At 43.5% G+C, this 25,007-nt stretch overlaps 2 protein-coding genes across 3 annotated transcripts; both read left to right on the top strand.

Annotated features, from left to right (window-relative positions):
• The first annotated feature begins 366 nt into the window (after positions 1-366).
• Positions 367-15,371, top strand: LOC149303872 (uncharacterized). 2 transcript variants are annotated; one of them, XM_089480956.1, is made up of 6 exons: positions 367-556; positions 1,332-1,408; positions 4,895-6,180; positions 7,034-7,160; positions 9,728-9,841; positions 11,434-15,371. In XM_089480956.1, exons 3-6 carry the CDS (start codon positions 4,987-4,989, stop codon positions 12,987-12,989), a joined length of 2,991 nt encoding a protein of 996 aa, XP_089337082.1. In that variant the 5' UTR covers positions 367-556; positions 1,332-1,408; positions 4,895-4,986; the 3' UTR covers positions 12,990-15,371. The 2 variants fall into 2 exon arrangements, with proteins under 2 accessions (XP_089337082.1, XP_089337083.1); XM_089480957.1 differs by lacking the exon at positions 1,332-1,408.
• Positions 15,372-17,174: 1,803 nt separating this feature from the next.
• LOC149303873 (zinc-binding protein A33-like) lies at positions 17,175-22,670 on the top strand. Its single transcript, XM_089480971.1, has 6 exons — positions 17,175-18,100; positions 19,542-19,637; positions 19,750-19,983; positions 21,339-21,361; positions 21,453-21,577; positions 21,878-22,670. Exons 1-6 carry the CDS (start codon positions 17,747-17,749, stop codon positions 22,426-22,428), a joined length of 1,383 nt encoding a protein of 460 aa, XP_089337097.1. The 5' UTR covers positions 17,175-17,746; the 3' UTR covers positions 22,429-22,670.
• The last annotated feature ends 2,337 nt before the right edge of the window (positions 22,671-25,007 follow it).

A 25,007-nucleotide genomic window follows, 5' to 3' on the forward strand; every position in this document is an offset into this window, starting at 1 on the left:
ACAAATCCCAGAATGCAACAGGAGGCAGCCAGAGAGCAGTTATAGTGGAATAGAAGCGGTATAAAGAGTTTAGTGAGGTAAATCTAGGCTGCATACAGACTGGGGAAATAACCCGGTTTGGGAGCACTTTAACTTGTCTGGCTCAAGGCTATGGAATTCTGGGAGTTGGAGTTTGTTGTGGGGCCCAGAGCTCCGCTCTGGGCCCCACAACAAACTCCATCTCCCAGAATTCCATAGCCTTGAACCAGAAAAGCGTTAAAGCGCTCCCAAACCGGGTTATTACTCCTTTGTGGATGCAGACAGGCAGAGGAATAAGAGAGGAGGAACCTTTTCTTCCCCAAATCCCGCCCTTTTTCTTCTCCATGTGGAGAGAGAGAGAGAGAGAGAGAGAGAGAGAGGCGGAAGAGGAGGAGGCAGGCGGCGCTTTGCTGCTCATTTCCTGAGGGGGGTGTGTTTGTGTGACTGTGTGTGACTGAGAGTGTGTATTTGGGGGAAGGGGCTCCAAAGGAAGGGGGAAGGCTGGGGAGCCTCCTCCCCCACCCAGCCACTCGCCCAGGTGAGTCCTCTGGGAAGGTTTGGCGCAGGTAGAAAGGCGACCCCAACAGGGAAGGAAGGAGGGGAGGGTGGGTTTGTGGGGAGGGAGGAGAGGGATAGTTCCCCCCTGGTAATGGGGGTCTCGGTTTTATTCATGCCCCCCCCCCTTCGCCTTGGAAGAGCACAGGGAAAAGAGCCAGGAATGAGTCTTCTTCGTCTCCTCTTCTCCACCTTTTCTCCCCAGTCGCCTCAAGGCCCCCCAGGGCTTCCCACACCTTCCCAGTCGGGGGGCGACGGAGTTTCCTGGCTTCCTCGCCTGCCTTCCTTCCTGCTTGCCTTCCCTCCTTCCTTCATGGCTTCCTTCCTTCCTTCCTGCCTGCCTTCCTTCCCTCCCTCCTTCCTTCCTGCCTGCCTTCCTTCTTGCATTCCTTCCTACCTTCCTTCCTTCCTTCCTGCCTGCCTTCCTTCCCTCCCTCCTTCCTTCCTGCCTGCCTTCCTTGTATTCCTTCCATCTAGCCTTCCTTTTTTCCTTCCTTCCTTCCTTCCTTCCTTTCCTTTTTTCCTTCCTTCCTGCCTGCCTGCCTTCCTTCCCTCCCGCCCGCCTTCCTTCCTTCCTTCCTTCTTGCCTTCCTTCCTGCCTTTGAACCCTTGTCTCCAAAAGGATAGCCCAGCTCTCATCCCACTGCACCTCACTGGCTCACCTCTTACTTTCTTCTGCCAACTTAGTGCTTCCTTTGTTTCCCACCTGGCTTCCAATTGCTTCGAACTCTGCTCTTCTCATTTCTCTTTTCTTCCAGGCAGGGTTTTGATTGTCGGACTGAGACTGGGTTCAAATCTCCTGTTGGAATTTCCTGCTTCTGAGCCAGCTTTCAAGGTACAAGGAGTGCTTTCGAGGTCTCATGAGAAGACAGGTGTTGTTGTTTGCGTGCCTTCAAGTCTTTTTAGCCTTATGGTGACCCACAGAGTCGCCATAAGTCTTAAGTCACCTTTAAGACAGTTAACAACAACAAACATATACAGGCATCCCTTAGTTGAGAAATCCAGGCTTCAGTAGTGAGAACACAGAAAACCTTTATTCAGAAAATTATAGAGGTTCTCTCCATGGGGGCTTATGGTCAGAAGTAATCAGCAAGTGTTTGCAAAGCATAGTTAAAGCATTTGTTGGTGTTGTTAACTGCGAGTCGTCTTCGACTCATGGCAGTCCTGTGGATGAGACATCTCCAAGGCTTGCATCCACATGGCAAAAATAATTCAGTTTGAGAGCACTTCAGCTGCTATGGTTGAATTCTATGGAATGCTGGGAACTGTAGTTTGTTATGTGCGAGCTCTGGTGCCACAACAAGCTACAGTACCCAGAATTACATAGTATTGAGACACTGTAGTTAAAATGGTGTCAAACCGGATTATTTCTTCTGTGCAGATGTGGCCCAATACTCCCTGTCTTCTGCTGCTTTGCTTAAGTTCTGCAAACTCATGCCCATGACCTTCTTACTTGAGTCTATCCATCTGGCATGTGGTCTCCCTCTTTTTCTACACCCCTCTACTTTTCCTAGCATTATTATCTTTTCTAATGAGCCGTGCCTTCTCATGATGTGGCCAAAGTACAATAGCTTCAATTTGATCATCTTGGCATCTAGGGATATTTCAGACTTGATATGTTCAAGGACCCATTTGTTCGTCGTTTTGGCTTTCCATGGGATCCTCAGCACCCTTCTCCAGCACCACATTTCAAATGAGTTGATTATTTTATCCACTTTTTTCATTTTCCAGCTCTCACATCCATATATAATGATGGGGAATACCATGGCTTGGACGATTCTATCTGTAGTGCTCAGTTGTATATGTTTACTCCTTAGGATCTTTTCTAACTCTTTCATGACTGCCCTTCCCATTCTTAGTCTCCTTATCTCTTGACTGCAGTCTCCCTTCTGTTCACTGTTTGGTCAAAGATAGGAGAAATCTTTGACGGTTTCAATTTCGTCATGGTCTAGTTTGAACTCATCTAGGTCTTCCATTTGCATTTTTGTTTTATGTTTAGCAATAAGCCTGCCTTTGAACTTTCTTGGATAAATGTAAGGTACTGCACTTAGGGCTGAAAAATGAAATGCACAGATATAGGACGGGAGACACCTGGCCTAAGGAGACGTCAACAGTGTGATGCAGAAGCTAAAAAGGCCAATGCAATTCTAGGCTGCAGCAATAGAAGTATAGTGTCTAGAACAAGGGAAGTAATAGTGTCACTCTATTCTGCTTTGGTCAGGCCTCACCTGAAATAATCTTGTATCCAGTTCTGGGCACCACAATTCAAAAAGGATGTTGACAAGCTGGAGCCTGTCCAGAGGAGGGTGACCAAAATGGTGAAGAGTCTGGAAACCATGCCCTATGAGGAGAGACTTAGGGAGCTAAGTAGTTTAACGTGGAGAAGAGACGGTGAAGAGGTGATATGATTACCTTGTTTAAGTATTTGAAGGGGTGTCATGTTGAGGATGGAGCAAGCCTATTTTCTGCTGCTCCAAAGAATAGTACCTGAAGCAATGGATGCAGGAAAAGATGTTCCAGCTCAGCATTAGGAGCAACTTCCTGACAGTAAGAGCTGTTCGACAGTGGAACACACTTCCTCGGAGGGTGGTGGAGTCTCCTTCTTTGGAGGTTTTTTAACAGAGGCTGGATAACCATCTGTCAAAGGTGTCTTGATTGTGAGTTCCTGCATGGCAGGGGGTTGGACTGGATGGCCCTTGGGGTCTCTTCCAACTCTATGATTCTATGATTCCTTGACCTTCCTCAGCAATTGTTCCAGGTCCATGATGTTTTTCACTAGTAATATTGTGTCACCTTCATATCTTAGATTGTTGCTGTTCCTTCCTCCTATCTCCTCAGCATTCCAAGCATTCACTTCTCTTCCTTCTAATTCTAATCCTGCTCTTCAGATACCCATATATCCAATTTCAAAACTTAGGTAGGTGTCCCAAATGCAAAACATTCTTTTCAGCCCCCCTCCTTCTCTCCCCCCTGATGCTCTCAAGAAACTGACCTTGGATCTTCCTGGCACAGCCTCCACTCCCTTCCCATTTACTCCTTAACCACAGAGGAATGTGGTCAACAATTTAAGCAATTAACACACTACTATATGTTTCATTATTTAACTGCAGTACTCTGTAGCAAATAAGAAGCAAGTGCCCATTTAACCCAATAATGACTGGCAATGTGAAGGATTCAGCTCCACACCCCCACTCCCCCCAGCTTATGGAACCCAGGAGTCCTATTGTTTAAACTCACTCTTCCTTTCTCTCTCCCTCTCTCTCCTCCCTTTCTAATTCCAGACATACTTTCTGCCCTTCTCCTCTCCCCATACAGCCAAAGTTGGGAAACTCAGGGGTCTTATTTATTGTATTTATTTTTTACTGATTAAAATATTAGTGTGTCCTTGGTATCTGCAGGGGTTAGGTTCCAGGACCACCCATGGATACCAAAAGCCATGGATGCTCAAGTCCCATTGTATACAGTGGCATTGTAAAATGGTAAAATCAATGTGTGCTTTTTGAAATTTATATATTTTTAAGAAATATTTTCAAGCTCTGGATGCTTGAATCCATAGATAAAAAATCCGTGGATATGGAGAGCTAACTGTAGATCCAAGGATCTCAGTGTGTGGTGCAATTGGTTTAGAACAGTTTGAAATAATAAGAATAATACTTAAAGGTTTAAAGCATATTAACACTTTTTAGTTCCTGTTAACCATTTATCTTTGACAACACTTAAAAACAAGTTAAACGAATTTAAAATAATGTGAACAATGCCTCATGCACGTATTGAATCAAATCAGTTAGGTTTTAATAAAAAGTCATGTTTTGAAACCAGTCTTGGCACCAATTGGGCTTTTGCATGGAGGGTAATATGTAAGTGGGATGTCACAGCAGAGTAGGCTTTCTCTCATATATTGTCACTATATATTGCCCCCAGTGGTGGGCCACAGAAGAAGGCCATCCAACAGTAATCATTTCTTGGGCAGGCATATATGGATTGAGGCCTACTGAAAACCCATATACCACTATTTCCCTCTACAGCCCCTCTCAAAACAGTGACAGGACATGGTATCCCTTACTGTTGCCATTTTGAGAGGGACTAGTGAAGAAAATGGACGTATTTGGGTTTGCTGTATGTGGGAGTATAGCTAGAGTAGGATTAGAGGAGAGTGATCCCTGGCTCTCATATAGTTGCCGACTCCTGCTGCAAAAGCAGTTTTTCTCTCAGGATTTTCTTGCCACTTGCCTGAGGGTGATCTTGTTTATTCACATAACAGTGTTTTTTGTTTGTTTGTTTTCTTTTTTCTGGATAACCTTCATTTCTCTCTCTCTTTCAGGTACCTGACTTCAAAAGAGAAACCACAGTGATCACTTTACAACCAGCAGATGATTGTTCATAGGCTGAAAATAATTTCAGGCTCAAGAACCAATGTCGGGCGACAACAACCACCTATCTTCTCCCATGGAAGCTGAATCCAGAATGACTGCTAAGCCTGGTGGGCCATCCACGTGGGTTCTCAGGTTCCCTTCACCATTGGAACCAGGTTTCCAGATCAATGTTGAAATGGAAGAGAATTCACCTCCTGTTGGAACCATTAAGGAAATCTTAAAGCGCACACGGTCTCGGAAAGACCGGATGGATCTCACTGGAACTAACTTGACACCCCAGTGTTGGGAAGTCCGCCAACAGGTGCTCCTGCCCACTCCAAAGGATGGGGAAGCTGGCAATGAAATATCTGAGGAGATTCTGGAGGATGATATTGAGATTTGTGTGGTCCCTTTTGAAAATGGCTGTGACACCAAAGAAGAGAGGGTGAAAAAAACTGAGGTGATGGTTGGGCCCAATTGCATGATTACTATTGAAGAAGAAGAGGTTGACCTTAAAGAACTTGATTCCCCAAAACCTGAGGTTGTGTTGGAAGATGAAATTGAGGCCTGTGTGGTATGTCCTGAAGAAGAGAATAACCCCCGGAAAGAAGAAACTCAAACTATGGTCAAAGATGTAGGTTGTATTGGAGACTTTGTGGAATCCCTTGAAGACACAGCCCACCCAAAAATAGAAAAGGCCACTCAAACTGACATTATGGAGAAGAACATCTCTAAGGTCTGTGAGGTCTGTGCCCAGAAAGCAGCTGACTCAAAAGAAGAGGACTTGACACAGCTTGAGGAGAATAACCAGATTAGTGTGTCTTCCTCGCAAAAGACCAAAGATTCTAAAGGAGAAGAAGCAGCACGACTTGAGAAAGAACCACGAGAGCCTTATAAAAACCCAGATGCTGGAGAGAAAGGAGATGATGGAAAAGCTGAACCAACCATCTTGGAAGGGGGAATTGTAATGGAGACTGCTCGCCAGGGCTTCAGGTGGTTTCGCTACCAAGAAGCTGAGGGCCCACAAAATGCTTACAGGCAACTTCAGGAACTTTGCCATCTCTGGCTGAAGCCAGAGAGCCGTACCAAGGAACAGATTCTTGAGCTGCTGGTCCTAGAGCAATTTTTGGCCATTTTGCCTCAAGAAATACAGACCTGGTTATGGCAGCAGCACCCAGAGACATGCACTCAGGCTGTTGACCTGGTAGAAAATTTCCTGACAGGACTTTCTCTGCTTGAGAGACATGGGGCGAAGGTGAGAAATTCCCAACAGGGATGCTGTGTGGCCTCATCACAAAGCACATTTAGTGGCTGTGGTGTGGCACATTGGTACATCCAGAGTTTCAGAAGTGGGGTTGAGATGACATAGTTTAGCCCAGAGCTTGCTGGTGGCAAGCAGCATGCCTAAGTCTGAGGGTGAATGAAGAGGAAGGTTTTCCTCAGGGTTGCATCACTACAACAATTGACAGGCATATTGGGAATGAAGCAGAAATAGTGCTTCTGGGACAGTTTAGGTTGATGTATATAAGTTTGTGACAGAGAGAAACCTAAGTTGTCTCATCTGATGTCAAGGCTACACGTACTCTGCATTTAAAATAAAACAACAATCATAATCAAATACAGCTAAATTGCACAATGAGAAAAATTATGCATATCAGTATGTTTCATTTTCTTGGGTAATCAATTTGGCAAGGAATCACATTTGGCAGAAAAGCAGGATATAAACCAAATTAATAAGATTCCTGCAAAAGGTATTTACTAAATCTTTGCTCATCTCCATCCTTTGATTTGGCACTCTTTTGGTGCATTTCTGTGATGCTTTCTGATTTATTGTTCAGCCATATAGACTAGTGACTTGCTATAAAAATGAAAAGATTGAGGTGTCTAGAATCCTTAATATTTATCCCAATTCCATGTTTTTCTGCAATGTCTAAAACTTTGACAGTGCTGGCCATTTTCTTTGGATGAATAACAGAAGGGAGCATTGCTTGTTCCAAGACTAATGAAAGATCAGACACACATGAATGGCTTAATTAAGCTAGGGTAGATACTATTTTCCAAAAAAGCAGTGGGTGAATTATATATCTTGTAAAATTGTACTGTTTCAGGCACTAGTGACTTTTGAAGAGGTGGCTATGTATTTCTCTAAAGAACAGTGGCGTCTCCTGGATGAAACTCAGAGGAAGATCTACCGGGACATCATGCTTGAGAATTATGAGAATGTCAAGTCACTAGGTGAGGACTGGCTGTGTGGGGGCTAGGAACTTTCCTTCAGGACTTACTATATTTACCTTTAAAGCCCTACATGGCTTGGGCCCAACCTATCCAAGGGATTGTCTACTTCCTTATAATCCGCCCTGTACTCTCAGGTCCTCTGGGAACTTTGCAGAGGGCCTTTTCTGTGGAACGGCCTCTGCCGGACAAGATCTATCAAATCACCAACTTAGACAGCTTCAAGAAAGCTATCAAGATGGATCTCTTCCGGCAGGCCTTTCCAGAATAAACTACTTGGCCATGTGGTGAGTGCCCCCCCCCCCACATATATATTATGACTCTGCCACTTTTATTTGTTTTAATTGTTATGTAATTTTAAATTTTATATTGTTTAATTGTCTTTTAAGGGGGGATATTTTGTATATATGGATGTATTTTAACTCTTGTAAGCCACTTTGATTGTTTTTAACAAAAAGCGGGATATAAATAAAAGTTTTATTATATTATTTTTATTATATTGGTGTACATGGGGTTGACCTTGAAGACTGGCTAGATTTACAGAAGGTAACAGGCTAACCCTCCATGCAGGGCTTGTGCCTTGTGAGATACAAGCCTAATGCAAAAAGGCTAAGCTGGTTGACCCACACCTAGGACATACCAGTGTTTGGGGGAAGTTACTTTTCTTAGGCATCAAATTTCAGAAGTTCCCTATGTGATCAGTAGCTGGAGGATTCTAAGATTTGTAGCCTCCCCACAATAACCTCTCCAAGCTTTTAAATATACAGCTACACTATTCAGATGTGCTAGATATTATGTGTAGCTTTTAAAAGTGCAAATGGCTGCAAATGCATGCTATTGATCAATATGCACTAACTAACTTTTAGTCAGTAGTGGAAGTGCATTTATTAGGGAAGAAATGCCAAAGTACATGCATATATTGTGGAAAACACATCTGGAAAATGTGCTCAAATTTGCTTTCAAGAAAAGAAAATGAAGGCTTGTAACCTGATGCAAACAAAGGGTGGGACTGGAATGCAGGTGGAATTCAGAGAAACTCAATAAAATTTGGCTGTTAGTCACTGCAGTGCTATAGAACCTATATAAGTTTGCCCGTGTCTTTAGATCTTCTGGGAAGCCCTTCCTGTCGTTCCCATCACATTTGGTGACAACATGGGTCAGGGCCTCCTTGGTGGCTGCTCTCAGGCTCTGAAACTTGCTTCCCAGTGTGGATAGACTGATACCCTCCTTGCTATTCTTTCATAGCCAAGTGAAGACTGAAGCCAGATTGCTAAGGGATGCTGGTTACAGTGAGCACACAACGCCCTTGTTAACAGCTTCACTGGCTGCCAGTCTGTTTCCAGGCACAATTCAAAGTGTTGGTTATGACCTATAAAACCTCACATGGCTCAGGCCCAGGCTGTTTCTAGGACCAAATTTTTCACCATGAGCCTGACCAAGCTCTAAAATCTGCAGGGAAAGTACTTTTCTCCATCCCACTGCCTTTACTGGCATGGTTGGTAGGAACACAGGAGAAGGCCGTCTTTGTGGCTGCTCCCACACTTTGAATCTTCCTTCCTAAGGGAGTTAGGTTGGTTCCTCCTTTCTTTTCCTTTTGACAACAGATTAAGACCATTATTTTCCAGCAAGCTTTTGCAGACAGATTCTAACCAAAATGGCTTTTATGGTGATGTATTTTTTAAATCTGTTTTAAAGTATGATTTCAGTTGCTTTTAATTAAATTGTTATTTAATAGCCTTTTAATTGAATAGTTATTTAATACTGTTTTAATCTCAAAATTGTATATTTTAAAGCTATATGTGTTTTATTGTATTCTGTTTTTGGTAAGCTGCCTTGAGTCCTGACCTGGGAGAAAGGAGGGATATAAATAAAGGGAAGGATAGATGAAGAAGTTTATGTTTCAGCAGGCTCGGAGGGAAAGGGCTTTTCATGTGCTATGTTATTTATATTTTGTTTTTGTTTTTTTTAATGGTTGTGCTTTGAATGGTCTTTAATTTTATTGATATTTTATATTTTTAACTTTGGTATGAGGGCTTTTTTAGAAGCTGTTTTCTGTTTTTACTTTTGTAAGTTGCTTTGACTCCTGGATAGGGAGAATACAAGAGCAACAGGAATACAAGAGCAACAGGAACAATAACCAATGTTCACAGGCCACATTCCACTGACTACTAGTGGCCAGAAAGCAATAGCAGTTGCCCTAAGCTTCTTGATAGCTTTCTTATTTGAAGGGCACCAGATTGTGGAGATATAGAGTAACAACTGTATAACACCAGTCAGTATTAGCATCCCCAAACTTCGGGTGTAGTGAGTTGGGCCTTGCCACTAGGCAGAGGCATTTTGGAGTCATTAGCATAATCTACACTGCAGAATTGAGGCAGTTGGGCACCACTTTAACTACCATGACTCAATGCTGTGGAATTCTGGGATTTGTAGTTTTGTGAAATATTCAGCCTTCTCTGTCAGAAAGCTCTGATTCTGCAACAAACTACAAATCCCAGGATTATATATATCCTTCTTTATATATACTTCTGTTAAATGTTCTTTATTCTGCTTTGCTCCTTTATGAGCAGGATTTCCAGTTCACAAGCCAGACCTGATCTTCAGGATGGAGAATAGTAGTAACCAGGACTTGAGTTTACAAGACTCTGAGGATTCTGCAGAAAGGCCACCAATGGGAGTTGTAGGTGAGAGAAGAATTGTCTTGTGATGTCACTGTTTTTTCTTCTGTGTTACATACATACATACATACATACATACATTTATTTATTTATTTCAAGGATTGTTATCCTGCTTTTCTCCCACAATGGGATTCACATTACAGATGATACAAGCTTGCTCGGTCTTTAACCAAGTCTTAACAGTATTTAACCACAAACTGGTTTCTGATCACTATATTGCAATGTGCAATAGCCAAAGCAGGAGATTCAAGTGTTGTGTTTTAGGAGTGGGCACAAGGATGGATTACAACAGTATTTGGAGACCATGGGACAACTGCTAGTGGCCCACCTAGTGCCTGTTGATTCCTGCAAAATGCCAAATTTAGTGGACCTCAGTTTAATACAGCAAGCTGTTTCATATTCTTAACCAACAGTGTAAGACAAGTCTGCTTGGCACTCAGGATAAACCAGGGTTTGGGGAGAATCTTAGCCTTATTTACTTGCAGGGTGCTTATGTCTGCTCCCAGATTGCTCCTACAAGTTTGAGCAGCTGAACAAACCACAGACATACATGTAAAAAAGGGATTGGCTAATGCTAGCACATTGGCTTCCCCATTACAAGGGCTCAGAAGTCTGTTCCATATGCACCTACCTCCACATTTTAAAAACTTTTAAAAAATCAATTAAGAATACCTTTGATATCTTATAGGATACTTTCTTCTGCTTTACTTCCTGGTTGAAAGAAAAAGAACCTCTGGGGGCATTTTTGGTAACTAGTAAATAAATAAGTGAAAGTGAGCCTGGTGTAATGGTTTGAGCACCGCACTAGAACTCTAGAGACCAGGATTCAGTTCCCCGCTTGGACATGGAAACCTACTGTCTGACTTTGTGTGAGTCACATACTCTCAGTCCCTGAAAACTCCATGGTAGCTTCACCTTAGGGAGCGACTTGAAAGCACACAACAAAATCAACAACAACAACAACAACAACAACAACAACAACAACATAAATAAGTCAGGTTGGCCAAAATAAATTGAAAGGGCTGGAGATCTCACAATTATCAGTGTGTGTGTGTACATATGTTTCAACGACTCTACTTGCCCATTCTGTAGATGCAAAGACTAAGGTGCCTCTGAGCACATGCTGAGCCCAGGTATTTATTTTTAATACCAGAACGAAACTTGTGGTCCTTTCACACAAAGAAGAAAAATGTCTGAGTTTCTCCCCCAAGCTTTCTTAATTTTAGCAGCCAAAACGAACAGGTGAAAGAATACTTTTTAGTAAACAGTGAGGCAGCAGATGACAAACAGCGGAGGAAACATCACCCTCTTATAGATGATATGCTCCAGCCTTCCTTTGATGCTGCAAAATGGTTGAACTGGGCCCTTAAATATTGAATTTTACTTTGACTATACTGGCGATGGTACTCTAGATCCCTGTGCTTGCCTGCTGGGTTCCTTGGGCTGGGGTGCACCTCCTTTCCCCATGCAAGGCCACTGGAAGATGGACTACCAAGGATTATGTAATACAGAAGCAAACAAGAAACTGAAATGCACAGACAGGACTTCTGCAGCAGAGCATCTGCTCCCTAATCTTTTTTTGTCTTCCTCTTTCCCAGCTGAGCTCTTGAGTGACTGTGAGAAGCTGACAACCTGGAAGGAAGAGGAAGCTACAGACAAGCTACCTCCAGTGCCGAGATCGAAAAGCCCCCTCAAAGGCTGGGAGGCCACTGCCATAAGTAGCCCTCCCAGCAAAGAAGGGAATACGCTCCGCTGGCATCGGACTGAACCACGTTTTGGGTGTCCTGACTGTGAGAAGACCTTCCCCTGGCAGTCGGCCTTGGCTCGGCACCAGCTTTCACACTCTGGGGAGAAGCATTACTGCTGCTCAGACTGCCCAAAGACCTTTGCCCAGCGCTCCAAGCTAGCCCAGCACAGGCGCCTCCATAAGAAGGAGGTCCCCTGTGAGTGCCTGGAATGTGGCAAGCGCTTCTGTGACCGCTATAAGCTTGCCCGCCACCAGAAGATCCACTCTGATGAGCGACCTTACAGCTGTGACATTTGTGGCCGTGGTTTCTGCATCAGCTCTAACCTGCAGCAGCATCGGCGGGTGCATACAGGCGAGCGCCCCCATGAGTGCTTGGAGTGCGGAAGGCACTTCAGTCGCCGCTCCAATCTCGTCCAGCACCTCCGGGTTCACCAGCCACAGTGGCAGCAGCAGGAGGAGGAAGGTAGGCAGGGCATGGGACTCTTCCCAGGAGACTCTGAGTTTGGAACAGGCTCTGATCTGTGTGAAGAAGAGTGGGAATATGAGTGGATTGCAGACACCCAGGATAGTGAACAGATGGCTGAGCTCCCTGTGGAAAATGGTGAGGAGAAGACAGTTGAGCCTCCTGTGGAAAATGGTGGGGGTGAGCCAATTTCAGAGCTCCGCACCATGAACCAGGAAGATGAGGAGATCCTACAGCTCTGTGTAGGGGGTTATGACCATGGGTGGACTACGGAAATCAGTGGCAAGCAGGGTGATATGGCACTCCAGGTTGGAAACCATGAACAACAACAGAGTTTGGGGCTATGCACTGGGAACCCTGAGAGTGAAGAGATCATGGAGCTCCGTGTAGGGGATGGAGACGAACAGGGGTGGAATGAGGAATTGGATGGTGAGGATGATGACTGCTTAGTGGTTAGTGACAGAGGGTTACTCCAGCCTGACAATCAGAAAAGTTGTCCCAGTCCGAATCCCCCCTCCAATCAGACGCTCATACCACGAACTGAGGTCCCGCAGAGCTCCGATTGTGGACAGATGTTTACCCGCTACTCCAGCTTCTCCCGACACCAGCAAATCCATGCCATGGAGCACCCCCATGAGGGCCGGGAGTACCAGTCCTTCGCCTTGCCCAGCCTGCTGTCCCAGCTCCAGCACTCCCATACATCTGGGAAGCCCCACCCATGCCCTAACTGCCCCAAAAGCTTCAGCCACCGTTCCAAATTACTGCGCCATCAGCGCATCCACACAGGTGAGCGCCCTTTCCAGTGTAATGACTGTGGGAAAAGCTACAGCGACAATTCGACCCTCCTCCGACACCAGCGTGTCCATGGAAATCCCCAGTCTTTGGGATCTGCCCCTGTGTGGGAACATAACTCTCCTTCATCTCCCCAGATCGTGTGGTGCTGATGTTATAAACCTCCTTTTTTATGTGAGAATTCATTGAAAAAGCCAGCTGCTGGGAATACTTGCTGTGGACTAATTACATTTTCATGTGCTGGTTTAACAGTTCATTGTTGCAACTGCAATTTTGTGGTGCTGGGGTAGTTTGTTTTTATTGCAGTTTTGGAAAAGTTTGGAGTCATTTTGAGGAGTGACCAGAGTTATATTTGAAAAACGTGTCAAAGGGGGATGGGGTAGCCAACCTGGAAATCCAAATGCCTCTACTAGCCAGGGTTTGTGGTTTTTCCTATTACCGGGTTTCATGGCCAAATGGGATCTCCAGAGTCGTAGTCCATCACTCAAACCACTACACTCACTTTTACAACTCCTGAAATCCCCAAACCCACACCCCAATTCAATTGAAATTCTTAAAGTTTCAGGGTGATTTTTTTTAAGAGTGGTCTAGAGATCCAGCATGTCATAGTGCTTTGAGTGTTGGCCCATGACTCTGGAGACCAGGGTTCAATTCCCAGCTTGGCCATGAAACCCACTGGGTGACTTTGGAAAAAGGCAATGACAAACCTTCCATGAAGAAATATTGCCAAGAAAAAGGCCTGATAGGTTCAACCTTAGGGTCGCCATAATTCGGAAACGACTGGAAGGCATACAACAAAGATACTTGGAATCACCACAAAACATGATGGTTGTTTCCCAGCTTCCCCAAAGTGAACTCCCAAGCACTCAGTAATGCAAAACCATCAGATATTTAGCCGAAAAGAAACCGGGAAGTGACACAGTTTGTTTCTGGTTTTGTTTTTGATGGGTCAATATGGATGTCATGACAATTGCAATTGGCCACCCCCTTGCATAAATGACTGCAATCATTAACACTTTTTGTGTGAGACACTTCTCTCTCTGGACTGTTCCATATCAGGTTACAAGTGGATGGCTAGATGGATGAATGCTAATACATGAAGAAAAGCAAATTGCAGCATTCAGAATAATCTAGCATGTTGTGGAAGCCTGGTTTTGAACTGTTCCTTAGACATGCCAAAGAATACAGTAGTACCTTTTTCTCTGCACAGAGAATTGAATGGAAAAGCATTCAGCCATCTCATTCTAGCGGTGCAGTCTAGAAACAGATTTATCTCCTAATTTCATTTTGTGGGAACTAGGCCTTCTATAGTTTCAGGGTTCAAAATGGAAATAATGGCGCGATACAGACCGCCCAAAATGGGCGGTCTGCTTGCGCCTTCATTTGCTGGGTGGAGGAGCCTCAGCGGCCAAACTGCGAGGCTCCTCCGCGCCGCAAAAAAGAAGCCCCAAAATGGTGCTTCTTGTTGCGGCGCGTGACGTGCAGACACTAGGCGTCCACAACGTCAAGATGGCGGCGCCCATGTAGAACGGGAACCGCCATTTTGTACGTCTCCAGGATGTACTAGAGTTAGGGGCGTGCGTAAAGCACGCCCTTTCCTAACCCTAGTATGTCCTGGGGACGTACTTTACGCCCGTGCGGAACAGGCCAATGTTATCCTTTCTTCTGCAGAGGCAGAACCCAACATACTTCCTTATTTTAATTTTTGCCCTCCAGCTTGCTTGCAAGATTTTCTTCAGTCCTCCAACAGCCCAGTCAGTGCTGCTTTCCAGGCTGAAATCAAAGACAGCCTGGTTAGTCTGGAAAATCAGTATGCAAAGGGATCTTGTAGCACCTTTGAGACTAACTGAAAGAAAGATCTTGGTAGCATGAGCTTTGAGTCTATGAAAGCCTATAGCTTCCTTCTTTCCTGCTACATCTGCACTATAGAAATAACCCAGTTTGACACCACTTTAACTGCCATAGCTCAGTTCTATGGAATTCTGGGAACTGTAGTTTTGTGAGACATTTAGCCTTCTCTGTCCAAGAGTTCTGAACAAACTATAGTTCCCAGAATTGCATAGCATTGAGCTTGGCAGTTAAAGTGTCAAATTAGATTATTTCTGCAGTACGGATTCAGCCTCAGTCTCAAAGGTGCTATAAGATCCCTTTGCATCCCAGGCTGAAAATTTGCTAATGACAAAGAAACTACTGTTGTTTTTGTCTTGCCATTCTGGGTTTTGTCCACTGAATTCTTCCTGATGATTTTCAGTTGAGTGGGGAAGGCTGATAGGCCCTTGAAAATAAGGCCAACCAAAAACAGTGTGTTGCCTGAAGCAAAACAACCTGAAGAACCCCTCCTAACCAAAAGCTAGAGAAGTTACTTTGATATAAGGTATCTCACTGCAAGGACCTCTCCCTGAAAGTAACATCCTCATTCTGTCTAATGGTCTTGCTGGTCTTCCTTGGGAGACTCAGTGTTATGAGAGAATTTATGGGATGATAGTTATTCACTGTTTGTACATAATGAATAAAATCTATTTCCTTTTTTTGTTTCTGTGGCTCTTTCAGTCAAGATAATTTTGTTGTCCAAAGTAATTTTGTGTGACTAAAGGGACAAACTTACTTTCACATTTCACATATCCTAAAGTCCCACTGAGACCTCTAAATCAGAAGTAGGGAATCTGTGTCCCTCCAGATGATGTTGGACTGCAAGGCCCAGCATTGCCAGTGGTGAGGAATCATGTGAATTTCAGTCTACCGAAAGGAGAGCCACACATCTTTCCTCCCAGTAGAAGCAATTACATTTCTGAAAGTACAGTATTACAGAACTATCAATAGTGATAGATCTGGAAAATGGACTTTGCTATGTCAGCAGTAATGGTCTTCATTGCACTGAATCTGGCTTGCTTATCTGGAAGAGATGGACTGGCAATTCTTTTCTTTCTTCTCTGACAGGCAATTTTTTTTAAAAAAACCTTGATGATCTTCTTCAGATTAAACACTCCCAGCTCCCTTAAGTATTCCTCATACTGGCTTAGTTTACAGATTCTTTACATATTCTAGCCATGGTTTAAAGATTTGTTGTGGTGGGAGACAAAGATGGAGGAACAGAAAGGATGGGAAGGAGATAAGGATGAGTAGAGGTAAGTAGAACTGGTAAAGGTAAAAAGTGAGGGAGGGAAAGATGGATAAAAAGTCGTGGTAAGAGACTGGAGAAGAGGGAGGAGAGAAAAGGAAAAGGAAAATGCATTTAGGCAGGAGTTTGGGGGAAAGAGAACAGATAACAAAATGTGTGTTGCTGGGAGTTTTTTGGGGGAAAGGAGGCTGACAAGGTGGAGAGGGAAGACATTTAGCCAGGAGTTTGGGGGGGGGGGGCAGGGAAAAGAAGAGAAGTAAAATCAAAAGTTAAAAGAAAGGAATCAAGTGCTCAAGCAGAGCTGGGAAAAAACAAGCAAAGGATCCTACCAAGCTTTTTGTTAACAATAACTTTCAGGTCACCTGTTACATATAACTGAATAATTCAATAGTACAAAATAACCTAAAGGCACTAGAACCTATCTGATCTTGGAAGCTAAGCTCTGGTTAGTACTTGGGAAGCTAACAAACAGGCTATATTTGAGAGGTTGCCTGTTGACTTGGGTTGACTTCACAAATTTCATAGGGTTTTCTTAGACAAGGAATATTCAAGAGGTGGTTTTGCCAGTTCGTTTTTCTGAGATACAGCTTATAGCACTAGATTCATTGGTGGCCTCCTATTCAGGGACTGAGTCTGCTTAGCTTCCATGCTCATAGGACACAATAAACATCAAAAGAGATTGGTTTGCTGCTGAATGAATGCAGAACGAACCAATAACATCATGCTGTTTTAGTTTAGGGTTTTCAGAGACTTGTGTGCCTTCAAGTCATTCTCAACTTACAGCAACCCTAAGGCAAACCTATCAAGTGATTTTCTTGGCAAAATTTGTTCAAAGGGGGTTTGCCATTGCCTTCCCCTGATGTTGAGAGAGTGCGACTTGATCAGTGTCACACACTGGGTTTCTGTGGCTGAGCAGAAATTTGAACTCTGGTTCCAGAGTCCTAGTCCAACACCCAAACCACTACACCACACTGGCGCTCTGGCGGCAGCAGTGAGGGGCCCATTTCTATTTTTTGCCACTGGTCCTAAGCTTTCCGACTGATTGGACTAGCAGTGTTTTTACTGGCAGTGCTCTTGTGCCTCTCACACCTGCAGTTATAGCATTCAATACTACTTTGGTTTACTAGGGATCCATCCTACAGACTTTTGAGATGTGTGGTTTGCTGAGTTCCAAGAGCCCTCTGATAGAGAATTCTAAATAGCCTCACAAAACTACAAATTCTAGGATCTGATACAATGCAGACATGGCAGTTAAAGTAGCACCAAATTAGCACTATAATTTTGTAGTGTGGAAAGGTCCATAGTAGCTTGAAATGCTTGTGTTTAGCATTTGAAGCTTTTTATAAAATTAGTTCAGTTATTTTAGCTGTGTGTGTTTAATTTCAAGGGTACAGGAGTGGAGCAAGGGAAAAGAACAAGCCTGAAGCCTACACAGTCACCTGTGCAAAAGCAGTATGTGCACAAAGGGTGGGTGGCTGGAGCTGTGTTCCTACCTCCCCACCCCTGTTGAGTGATAAACGACAAATCAATTGGGTGTTTGGAACAAAGTCCAGCACAAGAGTTTAGAGAAAGCCAGACAACGCTTGGGTCAAGAGCAAACTCCGTAATGTCACAAGAAAGTGGCCTCTCTGACCATTAGGGAGTTCTTGATTTTTGCTTTGGGATCAGGTGGTTGGAGGAAAGAAAAACGAGAATGATCCATACAGACTGAATTATGTAGGGGATTCTCATTGTGGGAAGAGGAAGAAGGCTGGGGGAGCCACAATTCTTGGAGGCTTGGCTCCTTTGGCCATGGCTTTGGCCACACTGTTTGAGGATCTGGTTCCGGATTTCTCCTGCCCGATATGCCTGGAGTGGTTCTGGGAGCCAGTCGCCCTCCCTTGTGGGCACCTCTACTGCCAGGCCTGCATTGAGACAGCTTGGGGAGCCCATGGTAGCAAGCACATCTGCCCCCAGTGCCGGGAGGAATTTCCAGAGAAGAGGTACACCCCCTGCAAGCTCTTGGGGACCTTGGTTCATCGAATTGGACAAATTAATCCTGGGGAGGCTGAGGAGGGGCGACGCAGCAGTGCCAACTGCAGAGAATCCGCACTGCAGCAGAAACATGCAGTGCTCCCTGTCTGCGAAGCAACAAAGTGGTATAAGGTGAGACAGTGTCCAAACATAAGGAAGAAGGGAAGGGGAGAGAAAAAGAAACATGGCAGCGCCTTTAAGACTACAGTGGGCCTATGGTATCTGGGTTCGATTCCAGGACCTCCCATGGATACCAAAATCAGTGGTTGTTCAAGTCCCATTGTATACAATAGCATTGTGAAATTCATCCCTTATATAAAATGGTAAAATCAAGGATTGCTTTGGAAATATATTTGGTGTGTGAATGTTTTTGAACCGTGGTTGGTTGAATCCATAGATGCCAAATGCATGGAAATGGGCTCTAACCTGATTTTAGCATGAGAAATCGTGCATGTAAACCCACTTCTTCAGATGCAATACTGAATGGTATTAAGGCATCAGTTATAAGGCATATTTATACAGTTATGCAAGTGTAATAAAATGTAATAGGATCCAGAAAGATGCAAATCAGGCCCCTTACTTCACATTTTCAAAGGGTTGGGTGAGAAAATGCAGGTCTTTGTGATCTTTATAGTAGTCAGTTTATGTTGAAGTGTGAAAACAATCTGCTAATCAAAAGTCAGTTTCTGTGGGTTCAAAACTATTCAAAGAGGGTAACAATATACCTTGTACAAAGCAGTGATAAGCCGAATCAGTTAATGAAATGAGCTCTTCTGGCTTTTTTATCTGCAAAATGTCTAATAACACTAGCAAAATCAATTCTATTTCTAACAACACTATCAAAATCAGCTTCTTTCTTTTGACTTCAAACAAGCCAGTCCCTCTTGTGTAATTTTCCATTAGTGCCCCGAAATTTCAAGGCACTTTCTTGCCCTGGAAAGCTTGATTGTTTATGACCTTTGGGAATTGTTTAGGTTGCGGGATGTGGCCACTGATAACATATTTTTTTCTATTTCTACTTGAGAAGGAAATTCATTTGTAACATAACACACCCAAGGCCAACGCTCTATTTAACATTCCTCCTGTCAGAACAATCAGACTTAGTTCTGTAGAATTCAGAAGTCTAAGGCTGCATCTGCACTGAAGACGTAATCCAGTTGGACACCACTTTAATTGCCATGGTCAGTGATATGGAATTTTGGAAATGGTAGTTTGTTGGGAACCAGAACAAACTACCATTCCCAGAATTCCATAGCATTGAGTCATGGCAGTTAAAGTGATGTCAAACAGGATTATTTCTGCAATATGGATGCAGCCACGGTAAATACACTCCAAATTCACAGGGTTTTATAACACAAGGTCCAGCCAATTCAACCTCCTCAATAACTCACAATCACAGATGAGTGCAACGTCATGGAATGTTATGTGATAATGTTCATGCAATCGTGTGATAAGGATGGGAGCAGCCTGCTTCTCTCCCATCCTTTTTCTTCATGTAATAATATCCAAAGAGTAATATTTTTATATTTTATAACACCTAACCTTTTCCCCTTCCACTCACATTTTTGAACAGGAGGAGCTGTCTCTGGCTGTTTCTCAGATGGAATCTAACTTGGCCAAACTTCTCATGCTTAAAACAGAGGAAGAAGAAAAACTACAGAACCACCAGGTAAAAAAAGAAGAAGGAAAGATTAGAAAAGAAAAAGATAATAGTGACAAAGTAAAACCGAGAATTGCTCTCTCAAGCTAGTGATGCAAAAATACCCACCTCTGTTTTCCAGGCAGTTATGCTCAGCCTGGATGACCACATCTCTACTGAATTCAGGGAGCTCCACCACTTCCTCTATGCCCAGGAAAAGACGTGCAAGATGAGGTTGGCAGAGGAAGGAGGTGCCCGGCTCCAGGAGACAAAGGAAAGGCTAAGGATGCTGAGGGAGGCTTGCCGTGGTTGCCAGGAGCTGCTGTTGGAAGCCCAGGATCATCTTGAACTGCAAGACTCTTCAGGTTTCCTGACGGTAAGGGGAAAACTGGTTGAAACTAAAGCCTTGATTGGGTATTCATGCATGGCAGTGGGTCAGACTGGTTGGCCCAGTATGACTCTATGATTGACCCCGCACACTCCGGTCCTCTGGGAGAGGCCTACTTCAGCCACAAACATCTAGGCTTTCGGCTACCTCCCAGAGGACATTTTCCATCGTCGCCCCCAGACTGTGGAACGGCCTGCCGGATGAGATCCGTCTGCTAACATCCTTACACAGCTTTAAAAAGGCTGTTAAGATGGATCTCTTCCGGCAGGCCTTCCCAGAATAGAGAACCCGGCCGCAGGAAACTCCTATGAATAAATAGATACCGCCACTCCCATTGATTATTGTTATATTGATTATTGTTATGTTGTTTGACCTTTGGGTCAGTTTTAACTTGTATGGTTTTAATTCTCTAGTAGATTTAATACCTTTTTAAGGGGGGGAGGGTACTAGGGATTTGATATGTTTTGTATTTTTAACTTGTTAGCCGCCCTGATTGTTCTCAGGGGGGCGGGATACAAATAAATTTTATGATGATGATGATGATTCTAGATCTCACCAAGGTGATAAACTTGTGTATCTGCTTGAAGGATGGAGAATGGCCTGGTGGTGGAGCATTTGCTTTTAATGCAGACAGTCCCAGGTTCTTTCCCCCAACATCTCTAGGTAGTGCTGGGGAAAACCCTGCCTTACATGTGGCCCCTCAGATGAAGCTGGACTGCAAGTCTCCATATTCTTTACCACTGGCCATGTTGGCCAGGGGCTGCTGGAATTTGCAGTCCAACAAAATATTGAGGGCCATATGATTTCCACCCATGTTCTTTCTAGTTATATCATAGTTATTAAACTAGTTATTTGCAACAAGTTACTTTAGTGCTTTGGAGAATCCATGACTCATATCTTCAATTGTGTGTGAACTTTCCATGCCATCATATCAGCTCAGTCAATGACTGAATGACAAGGGATTTGCACACAAGCCATCTGTTATCCTATTATATACATAAAATAGTACAGCGGGCCCTTGGTATCCACTGGGGTTTGGTTCCAGGACCCCTCATGAATAATGAAATCCATGGATGTTCAAGTCCCATTGAATACAATGGGTAGTAAAATGCTGTCCCTTATATCAGATGGCAAAATCGAGGCTTGTTTTTTGAAATTTGTATATTTTTTTGAATATTTTCAAGCTGTGGATGCTTGGATCCATGGATGAAGAATCTGTAGATAAGGAAGGCCAATTGTAAATCCAGGGCTTTCTGACTCCAGGGTTTAATAAATTTAAAAGAATACCAAATATTCATCTAATCTGTTAATTTTGTTCTCTTTTGTTTCCTTCTTCTCCACAGGGTATACACTCCCTCCTGAATAGGTGAGTGCAATGAAACAGGCCTTTTCTTCTTACAATAAAGAAACCCTTGTATTTATATTTATTAACACATTCTTCTGTGTGTCTGTGTAAGGATGAAACACCAGCAAGCCACCCCAGCTTTTCCTGTTGTAACACCCACATTGGAGATTCTTGGACAATTCAAAGGACCCATGCAATATGTTGCCTGGAAGGAAATGAAATCTGCTCTCAATGTAGGTAAGGTGATAATCTGGGAGAACCACCAAAGGTTATTAGCTCTTCTGAATGCCACACATGGAAAATAAAAAAACTAGACCAATTGGTAGATATTTCCTTTCACTTTCTCTTTCTGTCTCTCATTAAAGAGTGAATTTTCTTTTTTAAATGTATTAAGCATGAGACATTTGGTTAAGTTAAATTCCATGTGAGAAACAGCCAGTGCTGATGGCTGGGATATGGGCTCATTAAGGGATTGTTATTAAAAGACAAGGCATCTTGATTTATAGAAGTGTTCTTTTCTCTCTCTCCATTCTTCAGATTTCCCCCTAATAACCTTGGATCCTGAAACAGCTCATCCTTGTCTTGTCCTTTCGGATGATTGTACCTGTGTCCGAGATGGCCATGTACGCCGGGATGTCCCAGACACTCCTATGCGCTTCAACTACTGTGTAGCAGTGTTAGGTTGCCAGGGTTTCTCCTCTGGAAGACATTACTGGGAGGTGGAAGTTGGTAACAAGCCCTCTTGGACTTTAGGTCTGGTTAGCATCTCCATCAACCGCAAGGGGAAAATCGCTGCTTCCCCTGGCAATGGATTTTGGGTAATCCGGCTGAGGAATGGAGTGGAGCTAATGGCCAAGGACAGCCCACCTCAAAGGCTCTGGCCCACTTCCTTTCCCAAGAGAGTTGGTGTCTATCTGGACTACGGTGGGGGGATGGTGTCCTTCTATGATGCCTCTACTATGGTCCATATTTACACTTTTGTCACCCCCAGATTCACTGGGAGGCTATTCCCCTATTTTTGCCCTGGGCTGTACAATTCAGGGGAGAATGCAGCCCCCTTAAAAATATGCCAACTGTCACTTTTATAGCGGAGAAAAGGGCTTTTCTTGTTCCGATCTCAGTTTATGAGATACGTTGGGACCTTGTTCCTTCAAGCAGAATTCCTTGAACAGAAATCACATCCTTTATTCTAAAAGTTCTCTGATCTTCACCCTATTGGGTGTCTTTTTACCCACAGTGCTGTAACTACAGACTCATCCCTGGACATGGCTTATTGCTTGAAGGATCTACTGTACATAGAATGACCAACAGGAGTAAAAATCCCATTAAACTAGGCAATTATTTTAAAATTAGCAGTCAGTGCAATAAAAGCTGGACACAAAACCTATGGATCATTTCTTAAAACTTGCCAGCACCATCTCTAAAATGCAACATGGTTTTAAAGCAGTGTTTCTCTGATTTGTATAAACTTGGAACACAAGTCCCTCACAACCTGTTAGCATCTTCACTATGCAAACCCCAAAGTCTCTCCCAAGAATGTATGCCTAAAGATTTGAGGACTGAAGCACTAGCCTGATGCTGGCATTAGAAAAAGAGGATGTGAACATGCAGGGCTGGTTCCAGATTTGGGAGAAAGGGCTTGAAAATGCATATATTGGGTATTTCTGTAAGCTTATGTTAAAAAGCTATTCAATACTAGTTAACTACCCTGAATGTTCCTAATAAAGTGAAAAGGAAATGTTTACTTGTATTATATTCAGGGGTAGCTGTGTTGGCCATATAGCAAAATAACAGGCTCTGCCAAAGTGGTGGAGTTTCATTAGCTATCCATACATGTCAGAAACATAGTTTCTGGATTATGCAGTTTTGGCAGAACCTGTCAATTTTTGTGGGTTTCACAGAGTGATAAAGAAATATAAATATATAACAAATAAATCAATTTCCAGTGAACGTGCTTAGGACTGAAATCTAGTTTTGTTGCATGCAAGAGTTATGCAGCTGTATTAAGTTTGTGATTGATGGTAGGTGTGGACAGGTAAGTTTTCAGCCCCAGAACGTAATACAGAAATGTGTAACAAGTGAGAATTAAAAAGAGGCATCTTCTGAGAGTATCATCAGAATGTCTTTATTTTGCTGTTGTTAACTGCTGACTTATGGCGACCCTATGAATGAGAGACCTCCAAGTCCCACTATCATTAATAGCCCTGCTGAGGTCTTGCAGACTCAGAACCCTGGCTTCCTTGACTGAGTGTATCCATTTGGAATGTGGTCTTCCTTCCTACTGTCCTCTAACTTAAAAACATTATTCTCTTTTCTGGTGAGTCATATCTTCTCACGATATGGTCAAAGAACAACAGTCTCAGTTTAGTCATCTTGACTTCTAGGGAGAGTTCTGCCTATCAATTCTGCAAAGGGGAATTGGGATCATATGAGTTAGGAGCCATCAGGCATGTTAGCCTATCAATGCTGCATTTTTCTCTTGCCAAGAAAACACCCCATAGAAATGTAGTTTTTTGTGGATTTTTCGGGCTATGAGGCTGTGTTTTAGAAGAGTGTATTTCTGATGTTTCACCAGGAATACTCTTCACCAGAAAACTCTTCTAGAACATGGCCTCATAGCCCGAAAATTATGGATGCTGGATGTGAAAGCCTTCGACTTTACAGTACAGAAATGTACTTGCTATTGCTGTATTGCTATATGGAAGTATAAAATATACAAGTAAACAATAATATTAAAACAATTAAATTGCTACACTCTAAAGCTGTCTGTCCTTTGCACCTGAAACTGAGCTCAAGTCTGCAGAAAGCAGATGGCATCAAACTGGTTTGAATAATAATAATAAAAAACCACTAGGGTCCCTTATTTTGGTTCAGTGAATCTTCAACCAACTATGGTTAGCAAGGACATTGCCTACCAGCTAATGATATAATTAACCATACTTGAGGAGCGTGTTTGTGGGTTTGATTGCATAACTGCATAATTAAAAATTAATTTCTTCATTAGCCCAGGCCCTAGGGAAACACCTGACTTGTTGCAAGAGGAACTAGGGCTGTCTTCTACATGCTCAGCAGAAGAAAAGCCAAGGAGCTCTGATTGCCTCAGAATGTTCTGTACTTTTCACCTCTGAGCCAACTCCTGGCTTCTGTTCCTGAGCTGCAAATGAACCCATCTGAGTGTGGGAAGACAACTGCGATGGCAGAATGCATGCCTAGCAGGTCTCAGATTCAACTTCTGGCACATGGCTAATTAGCAAGGATTTCACAGGGCGAAGCTGGACTTTCTTTTGAGAGTCTTGGAAGAGCAGGTGGCAGTTAAAACAATCAGGACTGGATTAAAGGGACTAATGACTAGCCCCACCATAGGGCAGATTTCAATGCTGCCCTGTCTTCCTGCTTGTCCCTTTCCCTCTCCTCAGATGGTGATATGACAGCCAGAAATCCAACAGGCTGCAGGCACAGTGCTATCCCCTCCAGCATGGTAATACAATGTGAGCAAAGTGTCACCTTCCCCATCACCATGTACAGATGGGAGAGCTGTACTGCGAAGAAAGCCGATAGAAAGAAAATAAACTCATCTGAGATATTAGAATTCAAAGACACAGCTGTGTTAATCTGGAAAGTGCGTATGCAAAAAGATGTTGTAGCATATTTGAGACTAACTGAAGGA

Source organism: Sceloporus occidentalis, unplaced genomic scaffold (assembly GCF_023333645.1).
Source record: "Sceloporus occidentalis isolate IW3139 unplaced genomic scaffold, rSceOcc1.0.p SCAF_14, whole genome shotgun sequence".
NCBI classification, from domain to species: domain Eukaryota; kingdom Metazoa; phylum Chordata; class Lepidosauria; order Squamata; family Phrynosomatidae; genus Sceloporus; species Sceloporus occidentalis.

Coding starts and splice junctions, on each gene's coding strand:
- LOC149303872 (XM_089480956.1), top strand. CDS start 4,987: ATGTCGGGCGACAACAACCACCTATCTTCTCCCATGGAAGCTGAATCC. Junction 6,181..7,033: donor TTGAGAGACATGGGGCGAAG/GTGAGAAATTCC, acceptor GTACTGTTTCAG/GCACTAGTGACTTTTGAAGA. Junction 7,161..9,727: donor TGAGAATGTCAAGTCACTAG/GTGAGGACTGGC, acceptor CTTTATGAGCAG/GATTTCCAGTTCACAAGCCA.
- LOC149303873 (XM_089480971.1), top strand. CDS start 17,747: ATGGCTTTGGCCACACTGTTTGAGGATCTGGTTCCGGATTTCTCCTGC. Junction 19,638..19,749: donor AAAAACTACAGAACCACCAG/GTAAAAAAAGAA, acceptor TCTGTTTTCCAG/GCAGTTATGCTCAGCCTGGA. Junction 21,362..21,452: donor ATACACTCCCTCCTGAATAG/GTGAGTGCAATG, acceptor TGTCTGTGTAAG/GATGAAACACCAGCAAGCCA.